The sequence below is a fragment of the Gopherus evgoodei genome, chromosome 1 (genome assembly GCF_007399415.2).
Source record: "Gopherus evgoodei ecotype Sinaloan lineage chromosome 1, rGopEvg1_v1.p, whole genome shotgun sequence".
Classification (NCBI taxonomy): Eukaryota; Metazoa; Chordata; order Testudines; family Testudinidae; genus Gopherus; species Gopherus evgoodei.
The window spans coordinates 210,776,467-210,792,373 of NC_044322.1; the positions used below are offsets into that span (position 1 = coordinate 210,776,467).

At 41.3% G+C, this 15,907-nt stretch overlaps 1 protein-coding gene across 6 annotated transcripts in view; it reads right to left on the reverse strand.

Annotated features, from left to right (window-relative positions):
- GSK3B (glycogen synthase kinase 3 beta) overlaps window positions 1-15,907 on the reverse strand; it is a 254,631-nt gene that overhangs the window by 123,811 nt on the left and 114,913 nt on the right. For all 6 annotated transcript variants that reach the window (XM_030534161.1, XM_030534143.1, XM_030534132.1 and 3 more), the window contains one exon: window positions 8,721-8,804. In XM_030534161.1, the coding sequence (XP_030390021.1) occupies window positions 8,721-8,804 (84 nt within the window). The remainder of the gene's footprint in view (window positions 1-8,720; window positions 8,805-15,907) is intronic.

Here is a 15,907-nt window from a genome sequence, read left to right on the forward strand (position 1 = left end):
AACTTCACTCCTCTAATGGTTAGAAACCTTCGTCTAATTTCAAGTCTAAACTTCCTAGTGTCTAGTTTATATCCATTTGTTCTTGTGTCCACATTGGTACTAAGTTTAAATAATTCCTCTCCCTCCCCAATATTTATCCCTCTGATATATTTATAAAGAGCAAGCATATCCCCCCTCAATCTTCTTTTGGTTAGGCTAAACAAGCCAAGCTCTTTCAGTCTCCTTTCATAAGACAGGTTTTCCATTCCTCGGATCATCCTAGTAGCCTGTCTCCGAACCTGTTCCAGTTTGAATTCATCCTTCTTAAACATGGGAGACCAGAACTGCACACAGTATTCCAGATGAGGTCTTACTAGTGCCTTGTATCACGGTACTAACACCTCCTCATCTTTGCTAGAAATACCTTGCCTGATGCATCCTAAAACTGCATTAACTTTTTTAACGGCCATATCACATTGGCGGCTCTTAGTCATCTTGTGATCAACCATACTCCGAGGTCCTTCTCCTCCTCTGTTACTTCCAACTGATGTGTCCCCAATTTATAACTGAAATTCTTATTATTAATCCCTAAATGCATGACCTTGACCTTTTCACTATTAAATTTCATCCTATTACTCCAGTTTACAAAGTCATCCAGATCTTCCTGTAGGATATCCCGGTCCTTCTCTGTGTTAGCAATACCTCCCAGCTTTGTGTCATCCGCAAACTTCATTAGCACATTCCCAGTGTGTGTGTCAAGGTCAGTAATAAAAAGATTAAATAAGATTGGCCTCAAAACTGATCCCTGAGGAACTCCACTAGTAACCTCCCTCCAGCCTGACAGTTCACCTTTCAGATGACCCGTTGTAGTCTTCCCTTTAACCAGCTCCTTATCCACCTTTCAATTTTCATATTGATCCCCATCTTTTCCAATTTAACTAATAATTCCCACTGTGGAACCGTATTAAATGCCTTACTGAAATCGAGGTAAATTAGTTCCACAGAGTTTCCTTTGTCTAAAAAATCTGTTACCTTCTCAAAGAAGGAGAGCAGGTTGGTTTGGCACGATCTACGTTTTGTAAAATCATGTTGTATTTTGTCCCAATTACCATTGACCTCAATGTCCTTAACTACTTTCTCCTTCAAAATTTTTTTCCAAGACCTTACATACTACAGATGTCAAACTAACAGGCCTATAGTTACTCGGATCACTTTTTTTCCCCTTTCTTAAAGATAGGAACTATGTCAGCAATTCTCCAGTTGTATGGTACAACTCCTGAGTTTACCGATTCATTAAAAATTCCTGCTAATGGGCTTGCAATTTCATGTGCCAGTTCCTTTAATATTCTTGGATGAAGATTATCTGGGCCCTCCGATTTTGTCCCATTAAGCTGTTCAAGTTTGGCTTCTACCTCGGATGTGGTAATATCTACCTCCATATCCTCATTCCCATTTGTCATCCTACCATTATCTCTAAACTCCTCATTAGCCTTATTAAAGACTGAGGCAAAGTATTTATGTAGATATAGGGCTTGATTTTCCAAGATGAGAATGTTGTCTAAGTAAATCACTACAAACTGGTCCAGAACCTCCCTAAATGTGTCATTGAGAAAATGCAGGAATATGGATGGGTTGTTGGAAAGACTGAAGGGCATGATGAGGTATTTAAAATGGCCATAGTAGGTGTGAAACTACCTTCCAATCATGCCACTTGTAGTCACTTAAAAATCTCTCTTTGTAGTTAAATAAACTTGTTTTATTCCTTAATCAAAACTAATTGAGTGTTGTCTTTAAACTGAACTGTGTTGGTAACTCCATTTAAAGTGGCAAATGGTTGTATGTTGACCCCTTATAGGAGCAACAAACCTTCAATATCTGACTGTCCAGGAAAGGGCTGGACAATGTAGAATACACATTTTGGGAGGAAAATCCAGGACTGGGAGTGTGTTGGTATCACCCTGCAAGTGGCAGCTGAGGCTGGTGAAGCCAAAGTATGACTAATATGTGGCTGTCAGGCTGCAGCTATACACAGACACTCAATGGTGTTACCTGCAGCCTGGAAGGCTGTTTGTGAGCAGCCCAGGTGGGAGCCGCAGCACAAAGCATTGTGAGGCCCCTACGATGGCAGGGCAGGTGGTGACAACCTCTTACTGGTCTGGACTTCACCCTGGAATGTCATATCAATGTCCAAAGTAATGGGACTACTGATACCCCCAAACAATCCTATCCCACCTCCTTTTCCACCATCAACTTCATGGCCAGAGGTTTAGGAAAAAATAGGCTTTTTAAAGAAAAATATGTTAAACTACCTGCTGTAAACTGACTTAATCAAAAGCTACAGGGAAATAGTAATGAAAAAGAAGAAACCAAACTCTCCTCATTAATTAATGCATAATGGCACAATAATAATAATACTGGCACTCCACTTACATAGCTCTTTCCATACATAAATCTCAAAGTGATTTAAAATAGAAGTATCAACTTCATTTTTTCAGATGGGGAAACTGATGCAAAGCATAATTTTATATATAGCACATTTCAGACAAACTGTAGCCCAGAACATTTTGCAGAGTTAAATGCAGTTAAGCTAAATAGAACATGATAGCTTAAAAGGAGAGAAATTGAAAGGTATCGACAAGGAAAAAAAGATTTTCAGCTGAGATTTGAAATGATTTGGTACCACTGAGGTGAAGAGATACACAAAGGTTGTGGCAGATGGCACAACTTCAGAGGAAAAGATTTTCAAACCAACTATAGACAGATTTTGTGAAAGTGTGAAAAGACACTGACGTCCCATAAAGTGAAGGGGGAGACCATGGAGTGTGAGTGGCCACACTGTGTGAGAGAAATTTAAGCACATATTTGGGGACAGAAAAATGGACATCGATAATACACTACTCACAAACACAACAACTTTATCCTCAATTCATTGGTGAGATGCTAAATCCCTGCCTTTCCCTGGGATTCTTATGTTACTTGGCCCTGCTTTAAGAATCTCTCTTTGTATCAGGTTCTAGAGCGCTCTTCCCAGACCTGAAGAAGAGCTCTATGGAGCTTGAAAGCTTGTCTCTCTCACCAACAGAAGTTGGTTCAATAAAAGATTACCTCACCCATCTTGTGTGTCTCATATCCTACAACCAATATGGCTACAACATAGCAAACGTAATTATTTTCATTCATTCTCACTACTGCCCACAGAGTTCTGAACGGAAGCCGTTACACTGACTAAAATTGTACTCTGATTCAATAAGTTCTGAGCAGCAGTGGTGTCCCAAGAAATGCCTGTCTGCAGACTCAGGAGAACATTATATTAGATCACATTAAGAAAATAAATTTCTGTAAACATACAAGTTAAAAACTTAATTAAGTTTAAATTCTGCAGATATTGATGGGTTAGGACCTCAATTGTCAGGACATGCTTTCTACTCACCAGTGACTGATGGTGATGGGGAGAGGGGGTTTGGCCCTGTTCTCTAAAAGCTTACCAATGGCCTATCTTAGAAATTGTTATTTGTGCAGTTTGGAGGCTCAACAGAGCCTCAGAAGTCGTTACAATGAAGGTGACTGAGATGGCAAACAACCTTTTACTTTTCAGTTTGGAAGCCTCTGGCTCTAGGGGTTTGATGCTAGAATTGAACTGTCAACCATTATTTATAAGATTATAATAAGATTTTCAAACCAGTATTGCTCTGGTAGGTCAATGCTGTGGTTTAATGCTGGGAAACCTTATTTTTTTTGTTTTGTTTAGTTTTATTTTTTAAAGAAAAGGAATTCTACTTAGGCATAGCATTGATGCATGTAATCATTATGGGCTAAAAGCACTGAACAACTTTTTTAAACTTACTAAGAATAAATTAATGAAAAAAATAAATTCGAATTTTGCTGTGCTAGAGAAGTTCCCACACATATTCACAGTGTGGGGCACATTTTAGAACTGTGTGTTATAGATTATCTACCTACTCACTGGTGATTGCACAGACCTCCCCCATACCTTCACAATTCCTTAACATCCCTGTTGCAACTACAGCAACTGCTCGCCTGGATGAAGTAATATTAGGAAAGCACTCATGTATTTTTAGCTTCCCTTAATATAATTTAGCAGCTGGAAATGAGAAGCCAGAACCATGTGACCATCTAGCGGTCTGTGAATCACTATCAAGAAATATCAAAACAAAAAAATTTGTTTCAAAATGTTTTCATTTTGACAAATGTAATATATTCAAATGAATATCCATTCAAAACAATTTTCATTTTGGTCAAAAAGTTTTGTATTGAAATTTCTGATTGAAAACTTCTTATTTTTCATTCCTTAAGAATTTTCTGGTATTTTGACTCTGTTCTGATTTGAAAGGGAAACTAGTTTAAAAGTACTGAAGTTTCCAGCAGGCCATTTTCTGTCCACCTATAATCACAAGTCAGAGATATAGGGAGTTGTGGGAGTTAAATCTGTATGCAAGTGTAATTTTCAGATTTCAAGGTTTAATTTGTTAAAGTTAGATTCACGTCAGAGAATTTCTAAAGGTCTGGCCACTACCATTAGGTAGATTACCGTGGACATCACATGAGAGATGGGTTTTGCATACAGCAGAAGATTCCCTGTGTCATCCTACTAAACACAAACCCGAAGATTTTTAGGCCTCTCAGATTTGCTTCTCAGGGGGCAATACATCAAACTGCAAGGTAGCCAACTACTTTAATAACTTACACTGGAGGAAGATTCCTGTACACTATCAGCTCCAGTGATCAGGCATCTCAAGGCCATATTTTCAGAAGTGTTCAGCACTCACATCTGGTGCTTCTCCCCCCCCCCCCCACCTCCCCAAACAGCTCAGCACCAAGCAGCAACCACTGAGGACAATGATGTGCCAGGAGCTGAGCACTTATGAAATGTGGCCCCTCAACTTCAAAATTGGTGCACGTCTGAAATAAACGTCAATAACCAGATATGGAAATATTTATTATCCTTTATGCCAGCTTTTCAAGTGCCATTTTGCATAGCACCAGCGAAGATGGCTGCAACCGGCCCGACGCCAAACAAGAAAAACTACATTATTTAAGCTGTCCTGTACAACCCCTCCCAGATTGACAGGCTGGAATTTGTCCCATTTCTCAACAGAACAGTTAAAGTCTCAAGCAAAGACAAAGAACAACAAAATTAGCTGTTCTCAGCTGCATATGCAAATATATTAAGAATACTATTTTATATATCATCGACATGATTTTCACTGCCCATCAACTTCAGAAAAAGTGCTGTGAGCAACAGTGACCCCCATACCTGGCCTTCAATAACCTCACAAAAGCATTTGACTTCACCAATCATGAGGCTGTGAAGAATTCTCTTTAAATTTGGATGCCTGCCAAAAAAAATTGCCATTCTCTCTGCCTCCAAGACAACATATTTGTGACTGTTGGTGGCAATGGTTCTGGAACAGACTCCTTCCTAGTCAAGACAGGAGGGAAGCAAGGTTGTGTCAGCTCTAACTCTTTTCTCCATCCTCCTTGCCATCATCTTTCTTCTCATCAGCGACAAGCTCCTCTCTGGATCTGACACCCAATATAGAATGGACAGCAAGCTCTTCAACCTCAGATGCCTCCGATCCAAGACCAAAACTATCACTAAGGCTGCGAGTTTGTCACAGAGATCACGGAAATCGTGGCTTCCGTGACTTTCCAGGACCTCCGTGACTTCTGCAAGGGTCGATGCAGCTCAGGCAGCCCCTGAGTCAGCCACAACAGCCATTGCTGGGGCAGTCTCGTGCCAACACTCTCTCCTCCCTCAGCAGCAGCAGAAGTTTGGGTGTGGGCTCAGGTCTGGGGTGCAGGACAGGGTGAGGGTTCTGCATAGTGCTTACCTCGGAGGTTGGGAGGGGACGGACTCCTCGCTGGAAGCGGCAACATCCCTCGGTTCCTAGGCCTCCACCTGCAGGCACCGCCCCCACAGCTCCAACTGGCTGCAGTTCCCAGTCAGTGGGAGCTGTGGAGCCAGAGCTCAGGGCAGAGGCAGCGTGCAGAGCTGCCTGGCCATGTCTCCGCCTAGGAACAGAGGGAGGGGGATGTTGCTGGTTCCAGGGAGGCGTGAAGCCAGGCAGGGAGCCTGCCAGCCCCACCCGTTCCCCCAGCACCTGCTGCACCCCCGGGCTGACCCCCTCCTCCGCAAGATTTAGTCAGGAGTACACAGAACTAGTTAAGGACAGGTCATGGGCCATGAATTTTTGTTTACTGCCCGGGACCTGTCCATGACTTTTAATAAAAATAGCCATGACTAAAATATAGCCTTAACTATCACTAAATCAGCCACTGAACTCCAATATGCAGATGGTTGTGCCCTGTGAGCTCACTTGGAAAAAAATCTTCAAAAAAAATAGCCAACACGTTCTCTGAGGCCTATAACCAACTTGGTCGGATGCTCAACACCAAGAAAACGAGGGTACTCCACCAACAAGCTCTGAATCACCAGGATCCTGCTCCCGTAATTCTGATCAACAAAGAAATCCTGGAGAATGAGTACTTTTTTTTTTTTACTTCTGCAGCTACCTGTCACACAAAGCTGACACTGATGAGGAAATTCAACAGTGCCTTCAAATGCGCCAATGCAGCTTTTGGAAACTTGAGAAAACATCTTCAAAAATTGTGACATCAAGAATCAAACCAAGCTTCTCATGTACCAGGCTGTTGTTGTCCCTGCTCTCTTATATAGGGCTGAAACCTGGGTCAGGTACAGTAGACACCTTAAGGTTCTTGAATGATACCAGCCATGATGGCTCTGCAAGATCTTCCGAACCAGGCGGGAAGATCGAGGCACCAACATCAGTGTTCTGCCCCAAGCCCACCTCCAGCACTGAAGCTATGATCATCCACCAACAACTCCACAGGACTGGTCAAGTTCTCCGAATGCCAGAAAATCAAATCTGGAAGCAGGTCATGTTTTCACAATTGTGCCATGGCCAATGGACAAGAGGGTGGGAGGGGGGTGCTTCAAAGACATCCTCAAAGCCAACATGAAGAAGTGCAATATTGACAAACTCATGGGAAACCCAAGTCCTCAATGACCAAAATGGAAAAGGACTTTGTGGCAAGGATCCCAGTATTTCAAGATCCAACAGGAAACAGAGAAATGGGTAGACGGAAAGAGCACACCACAGCCCCACTCAACAATCTTGATCCACCCCTTGCATTGAGAAACGTGATTGTGACAAGATCTGTTGATCCGGGATTGGTCTCATTAACCACCTGCAGATCTACCAGCAATAACTGACTGAATATCATTATATGGAAGAGAACCATCCTTGAACTCTGAGGGATAGTGGACAACTACACTATTTTATGCTTTTTTTCCTTGAAAATTACAGCGGAAGTATCACCATTTAAAAGGAAGCTGCTCATCTCAGCATTTTGAGTCATTTGCCATATACAAACATTGTACTCAAGTGAAAAACAGTTTCCACTAAAACTAACATTGCCAGTGACCTAGTTGTTTGTACACTCCACTGCTATGTGGTAAAACTTGGTAGAACCCCTGTATTTATGCTGCCTAATGGTTCCTGCTATAAAAGTCCAGGATGTTTTTCTGAGACATTTTAACCCCAACATTGTTTGCAGCAGGCCTTTGAAATTTTGCATGGAGGAAGCCCTCAGACTAAATATGTGCCTTTTGCTTATGCCATGAAATTCTATTCAACATGGCTAAGATATAAACTGTTAAACCACAACTTCCCTTCTCTTACTTGCATCCTAAGGAAAATTCTGACAACATGCCAAAATTGAAACCAACATGGTAACAAACAGAGCCTAAACTGCCATTCAAACAGCAGTGGCACAAACTTGTACTCAAAATGCCAGGGAACTACCAGAGCAGCATAGGAAGAGGGGAGGAAGAAGAGAGCCAGATCAAACTTCCCCCTGACCACAATGTCTATCACATGACTTGAAGAGTCCATTTTGCCCTCTGGGGTCATCACATGAGGCAAGTGCTTCTCCAACCCATGGACAAGGTGGAAAGACCCAGACTAGACTCTCCGCAAGCCCTTGCCCCCATCATTCTGGAAGAGTAGAGACACCCAAAAAAATAAAAGGGGAGGGGGGAAAATCCCAAGGCCTGCTTCTTGCGCACACTTCCAGTGTCACTTCTGACACCAATACTGAACAGAAAGTTCTTGTTTGGTTTGTTTATTTTAAGTTATTTTTCTACATTTTCCATTTAATACATCATTAACTACAGTTTTTGGTATATGAGGGACAGTTCTGAGATACTGATGGATTTCAGACCGGAAGATATTTCAGTAGTATTGCTTGACCCCTGTATGACACAAGGGATAACCAAGTGTAACACATGAAGTTCTAAAAAGTGCTGGTGGCAGTTCATATCTCTAATAAAGAACTGACACCTATAGAAGTTGCAGCTCTCAGCTATGTAATTCTTCATCTTGACCCAAACAGAAGGTTGCTGGAATCAAGACTGATCACTGCATACTAAGAGCCACAGTACCCACGGCCTACACCTTCATAGTGAGAAGTTAAGATCAGCTCTAACATGCTCTGCCTTACAAATGTGATGTCCCTCAACTCAGGAACATCTGAGCTCCTGGTATGCAGATTTACCATTGTTTTCTTATTCCAGACTCCACTATTTTTATACTGTTTTTAACATCCCTAAAAATTCAAAAAGAGTACAGTATTATTATAATACCACTAAGTAGCCTTAATGAAGCTTATTGTCTGTGAGCCTCTCAATGCTAACTTACCTTCTCTCCGCTAGAGTAAAAGAAGTATCGCAATCGGACAATGTTACAGTGATCCAACTTTCTCATGATCTGGAGCTCTCGGTTCTGAAAGAGTAAAAGCACCATAAGGTTAGGGAAATTGTTTTTTGTTTGTTTGTTTAAAGAAAAACAGCAGTGTTACAGTGTACTGTGCACCTTAAATGTACTGGCTAAGAGCACATGAAAGCCACTGAATCAGGAATGCATTAGGAATGGGGTGTTGAAAAGAAAAAAGTATGGAAGCTTAAATAGGAATGTAAGTAGCTCCCTTGCCATAAGTACCAAATGTGGTTTAGTTGGTCACGTGTTGCTCCTCATTCCTCTTCCTCCAATTGTTTTAACTATAGTATTCAAGGGTACTGATTTTCTTAAACTAAAGAGCACTGTAATCAAACAACCAACCCAAGATGTTGAGCACCAGAGCTTGTTGCTGACAAGCAGATGCAATAAATGTTGTATTCAAACTCAGAGTTAGTTTTCAGCTTGTATTTTCTAAGCTTTGAAAGTTACATATTCTAGTCTGAATGGTCAGCAAGCTTGAACTGTTCAGAGTGGAATAGTAGTGATTTCACAGTTAAGGCTGCAGCAGGGTTTTAAATCTTCATTTTGAAGATGCTGTAAAAGTGGTAAAAAAAACCAGAACAGACGTTAACTGACAATATTTTATTTTTTCATTCTGGTTTGGTGCAGGTTGGGTAGATACAACTAAGTAAACAAAAATAACAATTCAAAAATTTTAGGGAGGTGATTCCACCTTTTCTTGGAACCCTTTTGTCAGAAATGTCTAGAGCTCATGGATCTGATTTTTGTTTGGACAATACTATAGAAAAGCAGGTACTCTCTTTTTCTTCACAATGGTTCTAAGATGCTATGGCACAGACAGACAGACAGACAGACAGACAGAGAGAGAGAGAGAGAGAGAAAAAAACACATTTCCACACAAAATACTCCTGTTGCCTAAGGCAGTTCTCTGAGCTGGGAATTTGACAACAATGCATTCAAATCTCACTTCTACTAACTGAAGTCTAACAAGATTTATACAGAACTATCAGAAGAACACTCTGTTTTGTTTGGCTGAATAAGGACAATTACTGTTAGTGACTAAACATCTTCACTTTGTAGCAATCCAAAAAAGCCATTAATTTTAAATACATTTATACAGCATGATAAATGTGCATTAGCTCATGACAGATGACAATGGGCCCTGCCTCAAAAAGTTTAAGACGTAAAGTGAGATGGTGACAAACATAGGTGTGTAGGGAAATAGACTGGGGCCCCACAGTGATGAGCCTACAGTACAAACAAAGGAACAATCCTTTTCCCGGAAAGCTTACACTCTAAAAACAAAAATAAATGAATGGTTGAAGTGTGGATGGGGACAGAACACAAAAGGAGATGTAACTATCAAAGCTATGCCAATTCATATATTGCTATTGGTACATTCCCCCCAACACCATCCCCTAAGCACTTCTTCCATGTTCTCTTTTGCATATCTCTCTTTTACCTCTACCTAAACTGTAGGAGACAGCGTATTGTATCAGCAGCAAAAGATGTTCATGCTTATAGAGACTAGTCTTTATAAAATCAGATCTGAAGCAAGCTTTTTAAACACATCCCATTTTGAATATACCGTACAGCTTAACTTTGCCAGATTTCAACTGATGCATCTGAAATTTGGCATGCAGCATCTTAGAGGAAAAATCTTTCTGCAAGACTTGGGGCAAATGGGAAAACAGATTTGAGAGCTAGGGGGTAGGGAGGGTTAAAAAATTCAGGTTAGTTACATTTCTGGGTCATTTTCTTAGTTTTTTTTTTCTTTGTCACATGCCCGGCCAAAACAGCTTGATTTAGAAATATTAAATTTGTCTTGTTAACACTGTTACCTCTGACTAACTTTGGGAAGATTTGGGAGGGAGAGAATGTTTCCATATACTTAAGTGCACATAGCTAATGTTTGCTTTGTAAAGCATCGCTGTCATAATATGCACTTCATAAGCCATGCATCAGACCCCCCTCCCGCCCCCCAATCATTACTATGCCAACTTCAGAAACTCTATGTACCATATGGAGGTCTTAAAGTGTGCATGGTTCTGACCCTCAGTTCAAGACGCTTCCTGCCTCCTGCTTCAAAATCCTTACCATATAGCCTTAAGTACAGTTGCTAGCTAGGAGGCCTTGAGTTTTAAACCTGTCACTGTCACTGACTGAATTTAAATAACGCTTTGTATTATATAGCACTTTACAATCAGTGACATTTCACTACACCATTATGAAACTGGCAATCATCTTTGTTTATAGGAAACTGAGGCTCAGAGAAATGCTTGATCAAAAGTCCCACTGGTTGTGGCAAATCCATGGAAATCGTGCAGGTTTTGTGTACGACAGGCACATAAGCTTCCTCAAATTACCTCTCTAATGTGCTTCATTTTTAACCTGGAGAAGTCAGCTCGGGGAGGGGGGTGAAGGTGAAGATGGGGACAAGGGACAGAGGGGAGTTCAAATCTTCAATCATTCTGTCCCTGATCTCTATTAAGATTGCTAAAAAGGAACAAATATTACCAGCTATGCTGGTGTTTTCTGTAAGGCACATTTATTCACTGGGAAGAAGAATGAGTTCAATACTTCACACTAACCACTGGACATTCATCATATAGTATCAGCTTTTAGTCATTAAACAGGTCAAATCTGAACCACTGATCCTAAATACGAAAGGTTCCATATACCAGTCACTAGGCTTTCTATTATGATAGCAATCTTAATACTTTCTGGAGGGTTCGCATTTCCATTGGAGTACTGAACACAAAATCGAAAGTCTGGAAGTTCTGAGATCGAAACCCAGCTCCACCAGCAATTTTTTCATTACATGACTTGGGACAAGTAATGTCTTTTTGCCTTTGTTTCAACAGCTTGAAGATGGGGATAGTAATAATTTCATACTTCCAACGGGTATTGGAAGATAAATCAATGTTTGTACAGTGCTTTGAATGTGTAAAGCACCAGACAAGTATTATTTCAGCAGTATCTTTATAGACTCCTGAATAAGTGTGTGTACTCCAGCTCATACTGTTGCTTCATGATCTTAGGATCTGTATGTCTGGATATAATAATACATTCTGGAAACCAGCAGATGTTATTCTAACACTGTTACAAGTTCTATTGTCTGTATCCCATTCCAGGGCAAGTGTGATCTCTGCTGCTCTGACGCCTCACACTCCATCTCCTTAGGCACTCTCCCTGACCATCTGTCGCAGCTCCATGAACAGCTCATTACTGAGTGGTGACAGGAGAGTTAATTCAACCAAATACACAGTAAAACTAACATTTCACATACTAGAATCTGACAGGATAAAATGAAAGATTTTGATTTCTTTAAAGTAAAACCAAGCCAATCTCCGAATCACAGTTCACCTGAACAAATTAGATCAAAAATACATAAACAGCTGTGAAATTACAAGTTACTGTGACAAGGAACACATACTAAAGTTAATTAGGATTAATGCTAAAATATGAAATGCTGTAAGCTTCTAAGGACCCGTTTTTCTCATATCAGTAATCCAAGCATATAAATTTCCTTGAACACAGCCTAAATACACAATAGCCACTCACTTTACAATGTAACATATTACCAAGTAGTTCACAACTACAATGACTCTTCTTGCCTTGGAGATCACTCAAATAATAGCTTTTGAAACAAACAGAAAAGCTCCAAATAAAATGTCACAAGCAAATGAGAAAGTGTGAATGGAATACAGCGTATGAAATCAACTTATATTATTAGTGAGAACCTTATTACATAAGTGATGGCTCCCTTAGATACAATTAGAACAGATAAAATGCTTGTCTAAATACAGTTTAACTAAAATCATTTCAGAGGGACAGTCAAGAAAGGCTGACAGAGCACATCCAAAATAGAGGGTGGATGAAAACACAAGATCTGTGCTCATACCCGGCAATGCCTCTTTGTGTTCCAGAAGCAATGATCCAGCCAATGACTTGTGTGATATATCCAATGCGCAAAGACAAGCACAGTGGTTCTCAAACTTTCGGTCAGGACCCCATTTTAATGAGGTCACCAGAGCGAGCATTAGACTTGCTGGGGCCTGGACCCGAAGCTGAAGACTGAGCCTCACTAGCTGGGGTAGCTTCAGCCCTGGGCAGCGGGCTCACGTTAAAGCCCTCCCCCCACCTCCGGATGAAGCCCTTGGGGTTTGTCCTTGGCCCCCCAACCCGGGATGGCAAGGCTCAGGTTTCAGGTTTGGCCCTCCAGCCCAGGGTGGCAGAGCTCAGCCATGCTAAGGCTTTGGTTCCCCTCCTGGGGTCACATAGTAATTCTTATTGTCAGAAGTGGGTCACAGTGCAATGAAGTTTGAGAACCCCTGTCCTAGACTATCTTCTATCAACAATCCCACCAAATGTTATCATCCCAGTTTTCTTAAAAGCAAGGAAAAGGCTTGGTATAAAAAGGCTTTTAAACATTTTCTTTGGGGGTAGAGTATGGATTTTTCCAGGTTGTACATTTCCAAATTTCTACAACCCTTTGCTTACCATAGCTACAAACCACAGAGCAGTTAGTCTAAATCTGAATTATGATCTCACTAAGCATTAGTGAATGTGCAACCCTCATTCCCAATTGCCACAATGTAAAACAAAATAAAACTTCATTTACACTGAAATAAAGAATTCTTGCACCACACATTCCTTTGAGAAACACTGAGCATTAAGGGGCTACAAACAGATCTCTTTGCAACTTATCTGCAGTTTGTGTTACTCAGCTAAATCCAGAATGAAGAAAGGGTGTTTACATGTGAATCTAGAAAGTTAAACTCTACATTTTTCTTGGTGACAAAATTATAAAATCTGATGTACCAAAAGTACCCTTCAGTAATGATTATTCTATCACTCCTAAAACACTCTTCCTAGCCCTGAATGCCAAAGAGAGACTACCTATACAGCTTATTATTTTAAATTAACCTGATTTCCCATCCCACATTTGAGTTACAAAAGACTGACAGGACATGCTCAGATTATAATAATCCTGTAATATAACAAATAAAGGTTGCTTCATGTCTTCTTTCTAGCCTTCCGGATGAAGGACTAGTCTCCCCCACAGGTACCAACTCAGCAGTGAAAATTAATCAGAACACAAGTAAACTGCAACTAATTTAGAACTGCAGAAGCAGGAAATGGCTTTGAATTGCTATACTCTGATATTATAGACCAGGAAAACAGCTTTTCTTTACAACAGAACTTCACAATGTTATTCATATTATGAACTTTTTCTTGATCAAGAAATTGATCATGAATGGAAGGCACTGTGCCTGTGCCACCCCCTCCTCCCCCCGCAGCTAACCTAGACATGCAGCCAAGCTGCCTTTTTTCTTTACTAGATGCTTCCTAGGACAAACCTTTCCTGCTAGTGGCCGAAAGTTTTAGGCCTTGGCTACACTAGTGCTTTACAGCGTGGCAACTTTCTCGATCAGGGGTGTGAAAAAACACAACCCTGAGCGCAGCAAGTTACAGTGCTGCAAAGGGCCAGTGTAAACAGTGCTCCCAGTGCTGCAAGCTAATGCCCACAGGGAGGTGGAGTACCTGCAGCGCTGGGACCACGCTCGCACTTCAAAGCGCTGCCGCAGGAGCGCTTCCGCGGCAGCGCTGTACAACTGCAAGTGTAGCCAAACCCTCAGTCTCACTGGTATCCCTACTTGCTGAAGACAGGCCTTGCTTGCTTTCCTCTTATTTATAGCAGCAACATATAGGAGATGAAGTTACACTTCCTTTACCTCATTTCCACCTGATTTCTGACTTCTGTAATGGGGACATTAACCTATATTCTCAGATGGTTTAGTGTTTCTGAACTGCATCTTCCTTGAGTTGGAGCAAGTACAGTGAATGAAGAAGTTGGTGAAAGGTTTTGTATAGATATCAACTGTATATCCATATCAACATATCATCTGGGTCCACACAAGAACGGCCGTACTGGGTCAGACCAAAGGTCCATCTAGCCCAGTATCTGTCTACCGACAGTGGCCAATGCCAGGTGCCCCAAAGGGAGTGAACCTAACAGGCAAAATCTCTCTCCTGCCATCCATCTCCACCCTCTGACAAACAGAGGCTAGGGACACCATTCCTTACCCACCCTGGCTAATAGTCATTTATGGACTTAACCACCATGAATTTATCCAGTTCTCTTTTAAACGCTGTTATAGTCCCAGCCTTCACAACCTCCTCAGGTAAGGAGTTCCACAAGTTGACTGTGCGCTGCGTGAAGAACTTCCTTTTATTTGTTTTAAACCTGCTGCCTATTAACATATGCAGTTCCTTCAGTTTTTCCCAGATAAAGGCTTTGGGTTTGGGTCCCTGTGCTTCAGAATGACTGTTTTAAAACCTCAGAGGATTTTGTTGAGGCTGGTTTCCTCTGCCATGAGCATCAAGACTTGTCTACACAAGTTTAGCTTAGTGGACTAGACAAACGGAACACGGTACTCAATCTGGAATAAGAGTGCTCCACACACAGACTTTTTCAGGAATAGCTACATATGTAGACAAGCCCTTGGATACTTTGAACCCACTCTGCCCCATGTGTCTTACCTGGTGACAGGCCCTGGTTCTTCGGATCAGACAAGACATACTGAATCTTATCTAATTCACTCAGACTGCAATGTAGAAATGAACCACTGCCCACTATTTCAGCAACAGAATTCCTTTGTTTCAGGACACGGCTTTAAGTAATGGTCCCTTCTGGCCTCGGAATCTATGAATTTGTATCATGTTACACAGTTACACTGCAGACAAATGAAAGCTGACCCAAGGACAGTAAAAATTTTAATAATTTCAGCATTCTTGTCCTTGTCCTCCAGGAACCTTCTAAGCAAAAATTTTGTAACCATCTTACCACTGATGGCAAAGCACAAATGCATAACAGTCGCTTGCAGAGATAGGCCCAAAGATTATCATTTTTGACCTTCCTATAGGGTTGTTCACCCTTAGAATAGCATTGTTCTTTTTGCTAGTCTGGAGATTGTCACATCCATCCTGGATTTTCCATGAACACAGCTGTCTCTTGTACAGTCAGAGACCAGAGAGTTCTAATGGTTCTGCTATAAGCTGCACTTCTGCAAAAGTAACGTGGAGTGCCTCATTCCAAATAGGCGGAACCTGGGTGCCCTGTA